The sequence below is a fragment of the Tursiops truncatus genome, chromosome 12 (genome assembly GCF_011762595.2).
Source record: "Tursiops truncatus isolate mTurTru1 chromosome 12, mTurTru1.mat.Y, whole genome shotgun sequence".
Lineage (NCBI taxonomy): Eukaryota > Metazoa > Chordata > Mammalia > Artiodactyla > Delphinidae > Tursiops > Tursiops truncatus.
In genome coordinates, this window is record NC_047045.1 from 7,175,994 (window position 1) to 7,192,051 (window position 16,058).

General features: G+C 42.9%; 1 protein-coding gene and 1 long non-coding RNA gene across 6 annotated transcripts in view; one reads left to right on the top strand and one right to left on the bottom strand.

Moving 5' to 3' along the window:
• The window catches only part of LMBRD1 (LMBR1 domain containing 1), a 116,478-nt gene extending 112,311 nt beyond the window's left edge, over window positions 1-4,167 (bottom strand). For all 4 annotated transcript variants that reach the window (XM_019929261.3, XM_019929259.3, XM_019929260.3 and 1 more), the window contains exon 1: window positions 4,035-4,167. In XM_019929261.3, the coding sequence (XP_019784820.1) occupies window positions 4,035-4,106 (72 nt within the window). In that variant the 5' untranslated portion in view covers window positions 4,107-4,167. The remainder of the gene's footprint in view (window positions 1-4,034) is intronic.
• On the top strand, window positions 3,525-12,054 carry LOC141275975 (uncharacterized). 2 transcript variants are annotated; one of them, XR_012324679.1, is made up of 3 exons: window positions 3,525-3,808; window positions 4,038-4,196; window positions 4,980-12,054. It is a non-coding gene; the product is annotated as an uncharacterized lncRNA (long non-coding RNA). The 2 variants fall into 2 exon arrangements; XR_012324680.1 differs by lacking the exon at window positions 4,980-12,054 and adding an exon at window positions 4,392-4,964.
• The last annotated feature ends 4,004 nt before the right edge of the window (window positions 12,055-16,058 follow it).

The window sequence follows — 16,058 nt, forward strand, 5'->3', positions numbered from 1 at the left end:
TGGACTCGGTAACAAATCTATCAATAGTTACTACGTTATAAAATAAACCAGATGTCCTCAACTGTAAGACAGAAATAAGAATACTTCTTTCATAGCAGTTATAAAAACTGAATGAAGGGTTTAGCACAGCGCCACGAACAGCAGCAATTATTATTAAATGTCATATCAAATAACATCTTAGAGGATTTCATAAAAGAAACCAATGCATAATTTTGCTAACAACTATAAGGAAATGTTTAGAGCAGTCCCCAACGCCTCCCAAGAGATTTGTGATTTCACCTGTCTGGGCATTAGGGCTTTTAACACTCCCCAGGTGGCTTTAATGAGCAGTCAAGGTGGAGAAGCACCTGGGCAGAGGCAGACATGAGAACAGATAAACTTTTGTTAAATGAACGCACACACCTACTGCCTGGGATCTTGTCGAACTGCAGATTCTGATTCGGTGGGGCTGGGGTCTTATATTTTGTATTTCTCACAAGTTCCCAGATGATGCCCTCACTTTGAGTAACAAGAGTAAACTTGCTTTACAGAAACGGAGACTCAATCTTGTACAGTAACGGGAAGTGCAACTGGAGAGACGGTGTAAACCAAATTACTGAGCATCCTGCAGGGGGAGGCTTAGGTAGAGGAGCTCAGATTGACAGAGTAAACACGGACAGTTAGACTATAGGCTTTGGAGGGGCCAAGTCTCACCTTGCCTTATGCGGCAGAAGAAAATGAAGTCCATCCTGTTTGCCCAAGGTTACAAAAGTAGTCAGTCTCAGTGTTCTGATTCTTTAGAAGATGACTGGCAGCAGTTCTCAAAGTGTTAAGTCCCCAGACCCCTGGCAGTCCCACAACCCTTTCTGGGGATTTGCAAATTGAAACTAACCCCATAATAATACTAAGACGTCATCCGCCGCTGTCACTATGTTGATACATGATGGTGCAAAAGCCTCGGTGGGGAAAACTGCTGGCGATTTAAGCATGAATCAAGACAATGGCACCAAACGTGCCAGCAGTAATCTTACTCTTTACCACCACACCACACTCACATAAGGGGGAAAAAAAAATTTTTTTAAAGACTATTTAACTTAAAACTATAATTGACAAAGCAGTAAATGTTACCTTTATTAAACTTCAACACTTGACTCTTTTAATACTCTGTGGGGAAATGCATACTGGAAGTATGTACTCAACCTGCGATGGCTGGCTGCCCCCAGGAAAAGCACCTCAGTATTTAAGAGTCAAAAGCCAAACTAGGCACTATTTCCAAGAAACATCATTTTCACTTGAAAGCACAAGTGACTAACTATGGTTATTCAGACTTGGATATTTGGCAGATTTTGTCTAAATGAACAAAGGAAGCCGATCAGTTCAAGAAAAACAACTGACAGTATTTGTTACAGATGATAAAATTCAAGCTTTCAAATGAAAACCAGAATTTTGGAAAACCTGTATCCACGACTGTGAGCTTGACAGTTCATTTCTGAGACATTTCTTCTGACAAGATCAGTAGTGATACTGATGAATGTGATATTTTGATTTATATAATGAAAGGTATCCATATTTGGAAGATCTGCATAACTCAGTGAACCAGTATTTTCTAAATGATCAAATGCATCACATTATAAAACCACACACGGGGAAAGATCCATTCAAAGTACAACGTGGACTTTAATACAACTGAACAAAAGTTCATTGATAGGGTTTCAGAAACCATATTTCATATTAAGAAGCTCTACTTACTGAGTTTTGGTGTAGTATTATAGAACAAGGTCCACAATGACCTAAAAGATACTCTGCTTCCAACTGCATATCACTAAAACTTCATATACTTCAACCAAAATGATCTCTGAAAAGGCTGAATGCAGAAGCAGACATGAGAATTCAGCTCTCTTCTAATAATCCAGGAACTAAAGAGACTTGCAGAAAATTAAACAATGGCCCTCATTACTAATTTCTTTCTACTCCAACATCTAATTTCAGACCTTTAATTCCCTTCTCATTTTATCTTGTTCCCACTGTAATATCACCAACTTAAATGGCTTCCCTTCATTATCTACCCAAAGTTTGCCTCAATTCCACTTTCTCCCAATATTGTTCTCTATTCTCTGAAGTCCTATTTAATTCATAAAACCATACTTTGGTTTTCAGTACTTAAAATAACCTGTTACAAGAATTTTTGTTTTCCCACCTATCTTCAGGCCCTCCTAAAGGCCACATTTTGCTTTGTTTGCATCCTCCTACAATTTACAGCACAACTGCTGTACCTTACATGTTTTTCACTGATAACTGCCAAGAGACTCCCCCCTGAACTTTGATACAGGTTACCTGCTCCTTTGTTTTCCTCTGTCAGGGAGGAGGAAATGTACCTTTCGTTCTTCAGTTCTTCTGACTGGTCTAACAACTAAATTGACATGGGATAGATCAACAGGAGAAAATCAAACAAACGCTTGAGAACATGTATACAGGGGAGAGACCCAAGAAAACTCGCCAAAATGGCCAAAGCCCTCACCTTAAATACCACTTTCAGCTATAGACAGAGGATCCTGGCGGGGGGTGGTTTGGGACTTCAACAGGGAGGAAGGCAATTCACAGGCAGGCAGAAAGCAAAAGGTTGGCAAACACACTTTTGCTGGGCCAGGCAGACACAACAGGACAGAGGGACTCGGATCTCTAGGCCCAGCGGAGAACCACCACCATCACGCCTAGCCCACATCCTCTGCAGATATCTCAGGTGACGACTCTATTTTGGGAACAAGCCCCTTACCTAAAATTCTCCCAGCAGCTAAGACAGAGGTAAAAAAGAAAGATTTCCCGAGTCTTCTGTTTCTTACATATAATCAGCCTGAACTAACCATCAAGCCAGAGAGCCATTCCGGGGCACCAAATTTTGCTCCCCTACAAAGTCAAGTGAATACGAGGGTATGGAAAAGCCAGTGAACTCTCCAAGTACAGGCTTTGGAAACCACAGCCAACCTTCACGGTTTCCACTTTTCTCCAAGCAGAATAAAGTGTGCTCTGGGGTAAAGGCATTATTACTTTCCGGGCGAGGGGTAAAAGCAACAAGAGAAGCCTTTTCAAGTTTTCGCACTTTGGAGGGGAGAGTAGTTTCCGCTGCAACACTTACTGGAAAAACAGACACACTGGAAAAACACAGAGGTTGCAGACACGGTAGTGGAATCAAGAAAGTGAAGTAAAATAAGACAAGTCTTGATTTCAACAAGTGAAGTAAACAGTTTTTTGGTTCGATTTTGTTGTTTTCCTAATGCAAAGTGGCAAAATACTTTGGGGCAGATAGTTGTCCTGTTGTCCTGTTGGGCTGGAGACCACGAGGGAAGAGTGAGACTGGGGAAGGGTACGAAGAGAAATAAACTGAATTCCCAAATAAAAGGCTTTTAATATAGGTTAGGGAAGTACAACCTAGGCCATTTGGCCCATTAAGGCCCACGTTTTGCTCACTGGAGAAACAGGAACCAGGGGGCTGGGAAGGAGACACCTGAAGTCAGACAGGTGGGTACACAGACCCTGACACTGGCAGTGACCAGGGGCCCAGCTCCGCCCTGCACAGGTTTTCGCCCATCAGGAACCAGGAAGGAACGCGAAACCCAGCGTCAGAACGAACACCGCACGTCACCAAGGCAGGGTCTCACAATGGGCAGAGAAGGCTGAAGACCCCCCATCCTAAGGGAAGGGACAAGGTGGGCCACTCAGAGGGGCAGAGACACCCCCCTTCCGGGGCGACGACGCGGCGCCCACGGGACTCGAGCAGGCGGGCGCTCCCGGGTCCCAAGGCCCCTCCTCTCCCCGGGCCCCCCATACCCAGGTGCGCCAGCGCGGAGTCCGGGTCAGGACGCAGCCATCAGCCAGGGGGACCACCCCGCGCGGGCAACGAGGGGCCGGCGCGCCCCTCACCGCGGCCCAGCCCGGGGCCCCCGCAGACCCCGCAGGAGCGGGCGGGGCGGGGCAAGGAGGGTCCCGGCCCCGGAGACCAACGGCGGGGCTGCCCCTCCCCCGTCCAGGCCCTGGGGAACTCCAAGCGTCTCCCCTACCAGGAGCAGGAGGCCGAAGATGCACCAGCCGATCACCAGCTCGGCTGACGCCGCACCCGCCGCCGCCGCCATCTTCGCTTCCGGCCGGGACAGCCCCGGCGAAGAGTGGAAACGGAGGGGAGAAGGGAGCGAGCGCAAGACCCGGCCCCGCGCACCCTAAAGGTTAAAAGGGCGGAGGGGCGGAGCGCCTGGTTGCCTAGGAGACCGGACCCGCGAGCGGCCCCTGGCGACAAGCGGCCGGGGGCGGGGCGCGCCCGGGACGCCGTGACATCACGCGCTGCCGGCTGCGGGGCGGGGCGGGGTTTCTGAGGAGGCGTGGTCTCCCGGCCACGTCACCTCTGTGGAATACTTAATTAGGTCCTGGCTGCTGAACCGGAAAAGCTAGGAGCCCACGCGCGGCGCAGGTGTTGTTCTGCAGAGCCCGGTCGCCTTGGGGGCTTCCCCTGCCGCTGTAAAGGAAGAAGCTCCCTAGTGTCCAAGGCAGAAGTCCTCCCCAGGTTGCAGGCATGGCGGACTATGAAGGGAACGTTTCCCAGCTGCCCAAATGACCTTCTGATTTGCTGGCACCGGGGCCCAGCCTGAGTAGCTGCTGGGCTGGACGCTGCCTTATCATGTGATGTTATGGCCTTTATATTTAGATCTCTACATTCCTGTAAATTTCCATGACGACTTTATACCCTAAACGTACTTGACTCTGTGAACATATCAGAATGAAATCGCAGCTACTCGTGATGTTCATAAATAAGTGAGCAAGGTACCGCCATAGGCCCATAGTGAAGCCCACGGAATGGTTCCGGGGTGGCTTGCCTGGGTCCATGGAGCGTGGGTACATCGTTAACCACTGAATTGAGCAAACGTATTTGTAGTCACAACACAACTTTATGGATGAAGCCCACATCTCTTGACAATGCATTATGTGGTTATGTTACCCCCGACCTGTTTCAGGCTGGAATCCTGCTGAAGGGAAGGGCAAAATGAGGAGGGAAGAAGAAAATCGAGAAGAGTTTTACTGTGAATTGTACCATCCAAGGCGGTTTCCTGCTCTCTGAACTTGCAAGTGTTTGAATGTGACTTTTCCTCCTGTGGGCCATTCACTTCTGGGGAGGCCTCTCTCCTATAGTTTCCTCAAAGTGAATAGAGACATCTCTACTCCAGCTAGCCACTTAAAATTCCCTCACCTGCTGCAGGGCATACTGTGGTCACTTAAACTTCTGCCTCTTCCTGCTAAGGTCTCCTAGTCCTCTCCTGAAGGCCCGCTGGCTTGGAGGAGAAATTTAAGACAACGGCAGGCCAGTTTTGCCCCTTCTCACACACTGCCCAAATCCCCTGCACACCACATGATCCGTATGGCTTACACCAATAACCTTTGAGAGCGCAGGCCGTTCCCAATGTAGCTGCCTTGTCCTAGTTCTAATATTAAAGCTATCAGCCCTTCTTGGATATCCCAGAGGGAGTCAGCTGAACTCCAGGGTCGGCTGAAGTTCTCCCATGCCTAAGTTGTGTACCAGCCCTCTCTCAGATGCAAGGACCATATGTCAGATTTCCCAAGTAGCTCCCTCGAGGCCTCCCTTACTAGGCTAGGGATTAAATGGCAACATGTCACCTCAGCCTTCCACACACATATCACTTCTTGGAGTTAGAAGTGGGAATTCATAGACCAGCACCAATTCTCAGAGGAGAAATCTCTTCAATTTCTCTTCTCCCCCTCCAGTCCATTTATTACTATTTTATTTGGCTGAAGGGCCAAGAATTTAAACTCGTCTTACATCCCTTTTTAACTCTGTATGTGAAGGAGAATTTATGGTTAGGAGGGGAGTTCAAGAATTAAAGATCATAATCTCCCTACCACTTTAAATTTTATGTGAAGCTGGTGATTTTTTTTCAAGACTAGAATGAACCATTTTTTTGTTTGTTTTTTTGTTTGTTTTTTTTTGTGGTACACGGGCCTCTCACTGCTGTGACCTCTCCCATTGCGGAGCTCAGGCTCCGGACGCGCAGGCTTAGCGGCCATGGCTCACAGGCGCAGCCGCTCCGCGGCATGTGGGATCTTCCCGCACCGGGTCACGAACCCGTGTCCCCTGCATGGGCAGACGGACTCTCAACCACTGCGCCACCAGGAAAGCCCTAGAATGAACCATTTTTAATAGCTGATGTACTGGGTTGGCCAAAAGTTTCATTCAGTTTTTTCCAGAAGATGGCTCTAGTAGCGCATAGTTATCTTTAACTTCATTCGAAACAATTTTGTTAGGTTGTATGTGACAGCTGTCACATCAGCGTGCATTTTAAAAAAAGACATCAAAATTGGTGGATTTTTGTGTAGCCATTTTAATATTGAATATGGAAGAAAAAAGCACCATTTCCGGCATATTATGCTTTATTATTTCAAGAAAGGTAAAAACGCAACTGAAACACAAAAAACGATTTGTGCAGTGTATGGAGAAGGTGCTGTGACTGATCGAACGTGTCAAAAGTGGTTTGAGAGATTTCGTGCTGGAGATTTCTCACTGGACGATGCTCCATGATCGGGTAGACCAGTTGAAGTTGATAGCGATCAAATCGAGACATTAATTGAGAACAATCAATATTATATCACGCGGGAGATAGCTGACATACTCAAAATATACAAATCAATTGTTGAAAATCATTTGCACCAGCGTGGTTATGTTCATCGCTTTGACGTTTGGGTTCCATATAAGTTAAGCAAAAAAAACCTTCTTGACCATATTTCCGCATGCGATTCTCTATTGAAACGTAATGAAAAGTTTCCATTTTTAAAACAAATGGTGACGGGCGATGAAAAGTGGACACTGCACGACAATGTGGAATGGAAGAGAGCGTGGGGCAAGGGAAATGAACCACTACCAACCACATCAAAGGCCGGCCTTCATCCAAAGAAGGTGATGTTGTGTATATGGTGGGACTGGAAGGGAGTCCCCTATTATGGGTTCCTTCCGGAAAACCAAACGAATCATTCCAACAAGTACTGCTCCCGACTAGACCAACTGAAAGCAGAACTTGACGAAAAGCGTCCAGAATTAGTCAACAGAAAACGTATAATCTTCCATCAGGAAAGCACAAGACCACATGTTTCTTTGATGACCAGGCAAAAACTGTTACAGCTTGGCTGGAAAGTTTTGATTCATCCACCATATTCACCAGACATTGCAACTTCAGATTTCCATTTATCTCAGTCTTTACAAAATTCTCTTAATGGAAAAAATTTCAATTCCCTGGAAGACTGTAAAAGGCACCTGGAACAGTTCTTTGCTCAAAAAGATAAAAAGTTTTTGGAAGATGGAATTATGAAGTTGCATGAAAAATGGCAGAAGGTAGTGGAAAAAAGGGGTGACTATATTGTTCAATAAAGTTCTTGGTGAAAATGAAAAATGTGTCTTTTATTTTTACTTAAAAACCGAAGGCACTTTTTGGCCAACCCAGTACCTTCCATTGAATTAAGCTTATTTAATAAATTGGGTTCACTCTTTTGCTGACTCTGAACACCTAAGTATTGGGGTAGCATTGGGCAGTAGCTTGACTTTCAAGTTGGAAAAGCCTTGTAAACCTGTGTTGCTGATGAGAGAGTGACTAGTTACAAGGATAGTAGTAGTTTGAATCAGGAAGATTGGGAGAAAGGGAAAAGAGAAAGTGACACACCTGAACAGGTAGAAAAGGGCACGTCAGCCCATCTTTCCATTCTTCCACCCGGTCAGGATGTACTATTCATTCAGCTTATGACCAGACCAGTGAGGACTGAACACACTCTCCTGAGTGATGTTCTTAAACCTAGGAAGCTTTACATTACAGACCAGAGTTCTTTAAAAATAATAACCATCTTGGGCTTCCCTGGTGGCGCAGTGGTTGAGAGTCCGCCTGCCGATGCAGGGGACGCGGGTTCGTGCCCTGGGCCAAGAAGATCCCACATGCCGCGGAGCGGCTGGGCCCGTGAGCCATGGCTGCTGAGCCTGCATGTCTGGAGCCTGTGCTCCGCAACGGCAGAGGCCACAACAGTGAGAGGCCCGTGTACCGCAAAAAAATATATAATAATAACCATCTTTATTGGTTGTTGATAATTACAAAAGGAATACATGCTCATTAATAAAATTTCCAAACATGCATAATTTAGAAAGTAAAAAGCTCCTAATAAATGAACACAATCTTCCTCACCCCCAGATACTTGCCTTTAAGAGTTTCAAGGCTTTTTGTGTGCACATTGTAATATACTCCCTGAGGATGTAAAAACCCAATAGACAGTCCTTTCCTGCTCCCCTGATGCTATAGATTGAATATTTGAATATGTGCTCCCCCGCCCCACATCCATATATTAAATTCTAAGACTCAAGGTGATGCTATTTGGAGGTAGGGCCTGTAGGAGGTGCTTATGTCAGGAGGGCAAAGCCCTCAGGAATGGTCAGTGCCCAACTCCAGAGAGCTCTTCAGCCCCTTCTGCTATGTGAAGTTAAATGAGAACATAGCCCCAGCCAAACACTGAATCTGTCACCACTTTGATCTTGGACTTTCCAGCCTCCAGAACTGTAAGAAAAAATTTCTGCTGTCTCTAAGCCACCCAGTTTATGGTATTTTTGTCAAGGCAGCCCAAATGGACTAAAGACGCTTGGAATTACTGTAGAAGCCCTTGCCGTACCCCACACCCAACAAATCATGGGAAGGTACCAGGATTTCTGTGGATGCTGTTCCATTTTAAGGTCAAAGAAATGGCCATGTGTAGCTCGTCACCCCCAAGGGGTTTAATAAGAGGAGATGTTGCAGGAAAATATAGGCCTATCCAAACCTAGAGCCCCTTGACTATATGAAGAGGGCTAGAGGCCTTTGGAGGAAGGCAATGTGTGCAAGGGAGCAATTCTCCCTCCCCTCGTTCTTCTGTCTCTCAGATTTTGAATAGTCTTTCCCTAAAGCCAGTGGGACGAGATTACACAAGAGAATCACCCATCAGGTTGCAGGGTGTGACCTGAATTTTGGGAGAGGCCCGGCGTCACTGCAGGTGCGGAGGGTGACTGGCTCACGGGGTGCCAGGTGCTGAGCTGGGATAAAGAGATTGCTGAGGAGCGTCTTGGTGCAGAAAGGGTGTGGGTGAGCTTCTTCCCATCCACCCCTCCCCGGCGCCCCCAGGCTAGCTCATTCAACTCACCCTGAAGGCTTTGGTGGACGCCCCTGAGAACTACCCTCTCCCATGGGCTTATTTGTGTGGAAGGCTAAGGAGAGCCACAACAACCTCCCCTGGTGGAGGCCTTCCAGAGAATTCTCTTGGCAAGACAGGAACCCGTGGACAGCAGGAAGCTGGTGGAGTGGCCCAAGTGAGAAAACAGACCAGGCCGTGACAACCTATAGAAAGGTTATCTTGACACCAAAACCAGACAAAGACAGAAGGAAAGAAGAAAACTACAGTGAACATAGATGGCAAAACTCTCAACGAAAGAGCTCCCTGGTGGCGCAGTGGTTGAGAGTCCGCCTGCCGATGCAGGGGACACGGGTTCGTGCCCCTGTCCGGGAGGATCCCACATGCCGCAGAGCGGCTGGGCCTGTGAGCCATGGCCGCTGAACCTGCGCATCCGGAGTCTGTGCTCCGCAATGGGAGAGGCCACAGCAGTGAGAGACCCGTGTACCGCAAAAAAAAAAAAAAAAAAAAAGAGTTCATGAAGCACAAACCATCACTCCTCTCAGCCCAATCCCAACGGCACTCAAGAGGCTCCCCTCCTCGAGCTGGGGGATGGGGGGCAGGTGTGGGAAACGGGAGGCACGAGAATGGTTTCTCATTCATTCCCTTTACGAGGTCCTTACGAGGTCCATAACCAAAGATAGGATTATGATCAAGTGACAAGTACTGTGATCAACAAGGTCCTACTGTATAGTACAGGGAACTATAGTCAATATCCTGTAATAAACCATAACAGAAAAGAATCTGGAAAAGGATATATATATGGATATATATATGTATTACTGAATCACTTTACTGTACACCAGAAACTAACACAACATTGTAAATTAACTATACTTCAATTAAAAAAAAATTAATGGTAAAAACAAACAAAATGAAAAAACATGTACTGTGAGGTAGAATTTATAGAAATAATCTTACATAGGAATTGGTAGAAAGACAAAAAGAAAATTGAAAGTTTTCATTCAAAGGAAAGAAGAAGAAGCTGGAAGAAAAATTTATGCCAATGGGACAGAAAGAAAAAAAAGTAGGATATAGAGGCTTAACTTGGCCTAGAACTGGAGAGTAGAAGGGTGAATGAGTCAGAAACACCTGAGGGTCAGGGGCTGTGGAGGGGTCAGCAATGTAAAAGAGTCCCATCGCAATGACTGCAGGCCTTAGGCCCAGCAGAGTCAACCTACCCGCATAATGGTAACTGTACAGGTTGCTATGGCCTGCACCCTGAAATTACATTTAGACCATAGGGAAATCTAGTTATGTATCCAGGTTAACTGTGTGTATTACACCACTGGATTTTAACATGTTGTGTTTCAAAAATAGCTGCTTTTTACACATCACTGAAAAAAATTTTATTACCTTGTTGGAAATTTAAAATATCAGACTGTCCTTCCAAATAAGGCGCTTGAAAACCCTCAAAATTTGTCTTCTTGTCCTATTTTCTGTCCCTCTCTTGCTAACCGATAATCCTCCTTCTGACTGACAAATAACTTCTCTTGCTATTTTAATACCTACAGTCAGGTTACAGTTAAGCCTTTCTGGCCTCAGATCCCAGTGACTTTGCACATGTCTGTCCTGCTCCATTGCGTGCTGATTTAGAACTTATCTCTCTGTTGGGCTCCGTGTTGTGTCTACACGTAATCTTCCGTCCAAAGGATTTAACAATGATCCAGGGGGAACGTTTCCGTGGACCTGAGGAAGTTTGATCAAGCCTTTTCCTCCCAATGCTAGTAATCCCCTTTCACTGTCATTCAGCTGAATTGGTCATCACAACCCTGAGAAGTTCTTTTCTTTGTGGAAGTGCTTACAATATGTTTATAAGGTAATTGGCACCTATGGTTGAGAGCCCATTTGGTTCTGCTAGAACATTTGCTCATTTGTATGTAAACCAGTGGGGGGGGGGGGGGCAGAAGTTTTTGCACAAGAGCCAATCCATGAAAAATTAGAAGTCTATGCTCTCCGTTTCTTCATTTAAAATCAAAAGAGCTTTTTTTTGAGTCCCAAAGTATATGTTATACTCAAAAAACGTGGTTCACCTATTGCACTGTGTAGAAAACTGACAAAAACGAAAATGACACTGAAATGTTAATATCTGAGTGTTTTTGATTTGTGGACACAGAGGCAATTTTCCAGTTTCTCATTCTAAAACTAGACTGCACACAGTATCATAATGTGAATTGTGAAATTCGCATTTCCACATTTCTGCAATTATAAACTCTTAATGGATACCATTTGTGTACTTCTAATGGAACAAACATTCTCACATGAACTGGTGACCCAAGTTAGTTTTCGTCTTAAGACTTTTCTTCTGGTGATGCAAGAAATGATTTATTCATAGTCTAGACATGTTAAAATATCATGTAATATCAATACCTTCAAGTGTTTTTCATTGTGTCAATTCCCAAGCCTGGTGTTTATGTACTTTAAGGTATAAAAAATAAATTTAGTCATACAACTTAAACATAAAGTAATGTCAAAGTCAGTTTATGAGTGGAAATTACAATAAAAACTGATTTTAAATTTATGGTGTTTAAAAGTGACCCATAGCACGGTGAATAATTTTAACAAAGGAAGCATGTATTTTTTCATTTGTAGCATAGGCTGCTCCTTTCTCTAGTAATAGGGCTCCTCTCGCGACTCCAGCATCTATTCTTTTCCATCGTGGGATTCCATTTGCCTCATTTCTGGGCTTCTCAGATTATATTTGAAATCAAAGTGCTGTGTGCTTTTCGCCAAGAAGAGATTGAATTTTACTAAGTAAACTTAACATTGGATTTAACAGTACATTTTAGACATTGTTAAACAGAAACCAATCTAAAAAAATTAATATTCTGTAGTTCAATCCTGTGAATAAAGCCATTATTTTCTAAATGAAAACCACCTCCTGCTTCATGACAGCATGGTCTCTTCACTGACGCCTAACTATTTTCATTGAACTATGAATGACGTACAATATTATGTTAGTTCAGGTGTACTACATAATGATTTGGCATTTGCATACATTATGAAATGATCACCACCATAAGTCTAGTATCCATCTGTCCCCATACAAAGTAATTACAATATAATTGACCAAATTCCTTATGCTGTGTATTACATCCCCGTGGCTTATTTATTTTAATCCCCTTAACCTATTTCACTCAATGCCCACACCCCTCCCCTCTGGCAACTACCCATTTGTTCTCTGTATTTATGAATCTGTTTTCATTTTGTTTTGTTTGTTTGATTTTTAGATTCCACATATAAGTGAGATATTTGTCTTTCTCTGGCAGACTTATTCCACTTAGAATATTACCTTCTAGATTCATCCATGTTGTCGCTAATGACAAGATTTCATCCTTTTTATAGTTCCATTGTCTATATACACCACATCTTCTTTATCCATTCATCTGATGATGGACACAGGATGTTTACATATCTTGGCTATTGTAAACAATGCTGCTATGAACATTGGGGTGCATATATCCTCTCAAACTAGTGTTTTTCTTTTCTTCAGGTAAATACCCAGAAGTGGAATTGCTGGATCATATGGCAGTTTTATTTTTCATTTTTTGAGGAACAGCCATACTGTTCTCCATAGTGGCTGCACCAAGTCACAATCTTCCCAACAGTGCATGTGTGTTCCATTTTCTCCACATAATTGCCAACACCTATTTTTCTTACTTTTTTTGACAATAGTCATTCTGACAGGTGTGAGGTAGTATATCATTGGGGTTTTGATTTGCATTTCCCTGATGATTAAGGATGTTGAACACCTTTTCACGGGTCTGTTGACCACCTGTACGTCTTCTTTAGAAAAATGTCTATTCCGGTCCTCTGACCTTTTATTTAAGTGGGTTGTTTGCTTTTTTGATGTTGAGTTGTATGAGCTCTTTGTATGTTTTGGGTATTAACCCCTTATTGGATATATCATTTGCAAATATCTTCTCCCATTCATTAGGTTGCCTTTTCATTTTGTTGATAGTTTCGTTCACTGTGCAAAAGCTTTTTAGTTTGATGTAGTCCCATTTGCTATTTTTACTTTTGTTGTCCTTGCCTGGGGAGACATGACCAAAAAATATTGCTAAGACCCATGTCAAAGAGTGTACTGCCTGTTTTCTTTTAGGAGTTTTATGGTTTCAAGTCTTGCATTTAAGTTTTTAATCCATTTTGAGTTTATTTTTGTATATGGTGTGAGAAAGTAGTCCACTTTGATTCTTTTGGATATAACTCCAGTTTTCCCAGCACTATTTATTGAAGAGCCTATCTTTTTCCACATTGTACATTCTTGCCTCCTTTGTCATAGATTAATTGACCATGATAGGGTGGGTTTACCTCTGGGTTCTCTATTTTGTTCCATTGATCTATGTGTCTGTTTTTGTGCCAATACCATACTGTTTTGTTTACTGTAGATTTGTAGTATAGTTTGACATCAGGGGAGATGATACCTTCAGCTTCCTTCTTCTCTCTCAAGAGTGTTTTGACTATTCAGGGTTTTTGAGTTTCCATACAAATTTTAGAATAATTTGTTCTAGTTCTGTGAAAAACGTCATAGGTATTTTAATAGGAATTGCATTGAATGTAGATTGCCTTGGTTAGTATGAGCAATTTAACAATAATAATTCTTCCAATCCATGAACACAGTATATCTTTCCATTTATTTGGGTCATCTTCAATTTCTTTTTTGTTTTTTAATTTAATTTAATTTATTTTTTATACAGCAGGTTCTTATTAGTCATCAATTTTATACACATCAGTGTATACATGTCAATCCCAATCTCCCAATTCATCACACCACCACCACCACCACCCCCTGCAGCTTTCCCCCCTGGGTGTCCATATGTTTGTTCTCTACATCTGTGTCTCAATTTCTGCCCTGCAAACCAGCTCATCTGTACCATTTTTCTAGGTTCCACATATCTGCGTTAATATACGATATTTGTTTTTCTCTTTTTGACTTACCTCACTCTGTACGACAGTCTCTAGATCCATCCACGTCTCAATAAATGACCCAGTTTCGTTCCTTTATATGGCTGAGTAATATTCCATTGTATATATGTACCACATCTTCTTTATCCATTTGTCTGTCGATGGGCATTTAGGTTGCTTGCATGACCTGGCTATTGTAAATAGTACTGCAGTGAACATTGGGGTGCATATGTCTTTTTGAATTATGGTTTTCTCTGGGTATATGCCCAGTAGTGGGATTGCTGGATCATATAGTAATTCTATTTTTAGTTTTTTAAGGAACCTCCATACTGTTCTCCATAATGGCTGTATCAATTTACATTCCCACCAACAATGCAAGAGGGTTCCCTTTTCTCCACACCCTCTCCAGCATTTATTGTTGGTAGATTTTTTGATCATGCCCATTCTAACTGGTGTGGGGTGCTACCTCACTGTAGTTTTGATTTGCATTTCTCTAATAATTAGTGATGTTGAGCAGCTTTTCATATGCTTCTTGGCCATCTGTATGTCTTCTTTGGAGAAATGTCTATTTAGGTCTTCTGCCCATTTTTGGATTAGGTTGTTTGCTTTTTTAATATTAATAAAAAATATTAATATTTTTGGGGGCTTCCCTGGTGGCGCAGTGGTTGAGAGTCCGCCTGCCAATGCAGGGGACATGGGTTGTGCCCCAGTCTGGGAAGATCCCACATGCCGCGGAGTGGCTGGGCCCGTGAGCCATGGCCGCTGAGCCTGCGCGTCCGGAGTCTGTGCTCCACAACAGGAGAGTCCACAACAGTGAGAGGCCCACGTACCGAAAAAAAAAAAATTAATATTTAAAAAATTTTTTAATATTGAGCTGCATGAGCTGTTTATATGTTTTGGAGATTAATCCTTTGTTTGTTGATTTGTTTGCAAATATTTTCTCCCATTCTGAGGGTTGCCTTTTCATCTTGTTTATGGTTTCCTTTGCTGTGTAAAAGCTTTGAAGCTTTTTTTATTTTATTAGGTCCCATCTGTTTATTTTTGTTTTTATTTCCATTACTCTAGGAGGTGGATCAAAAAAGATCTTGCTGTGATTTGTGTCAAAGAGCGTTCTTCCTATGTTTTCCTCTAAGAGTTTTATGGTGTCCAGTCTTACATTTAGGTCTCTAATCCATTTTGAGTTTATTTTTGTGTATGGTGTTAAGGAGTATTCTAATTTCATTCTTTTACATGTAGTTGTCCAGTTTTCCCAGCTCCACGTATTGAAGAGACTGTCTTTTCTCCATTGAATATCCTTGCTTCCTTTGTCATAGATTAGTTGACCATAGGTGTGTGGGTTTATCTCTGGGCTTTCTATCCTGTTCCATTGATCTATATTTCTGGTTTTGTGCCAGTACCATATTGTCCTGATTACTGTAGCTTTGTAGTATAGTCTGAAGTCAGGGAGTCTGATTCCTCCAGCTCTGTTTTTTTCCCTGAAGACTGCTTTGGCTATTTGGGGTCTTTTGTGTCTCCATACAAATTTTAAGATTTTTTGTTCTAGTTCCATAAAAAATGCCATTGGTAATTTGATAAGGATTGCATTGAATCTGTAGATTGCTTTGGGTAGTATAGGTATTTTCACAATATTGATTCTTCCAATCCAAAAACATGGTATATCTCTCCATCTGTTGGTATCATCTTTAATTTCTTTCATCAATGTCTTATAGTTTTCAGAGTATAAGTCTTTTGCCCCCTTGGTTGGATTTATTCCTAGGTATTTTTAGTCTTTTTGATGAAATTGTAAATGGGATTGTTTTCTTAATTTCTCTTTCAGATAGTTTTTTTTTTTTTAGTGTATAGAAACGTCACAGATTTCTGTATACTAATTTTGTATCCTGCAACTTAACTGACTTCATTTATTAGTTCTCATAGTTTTGTTGGCATCTTTAGGATTTTATATGTAT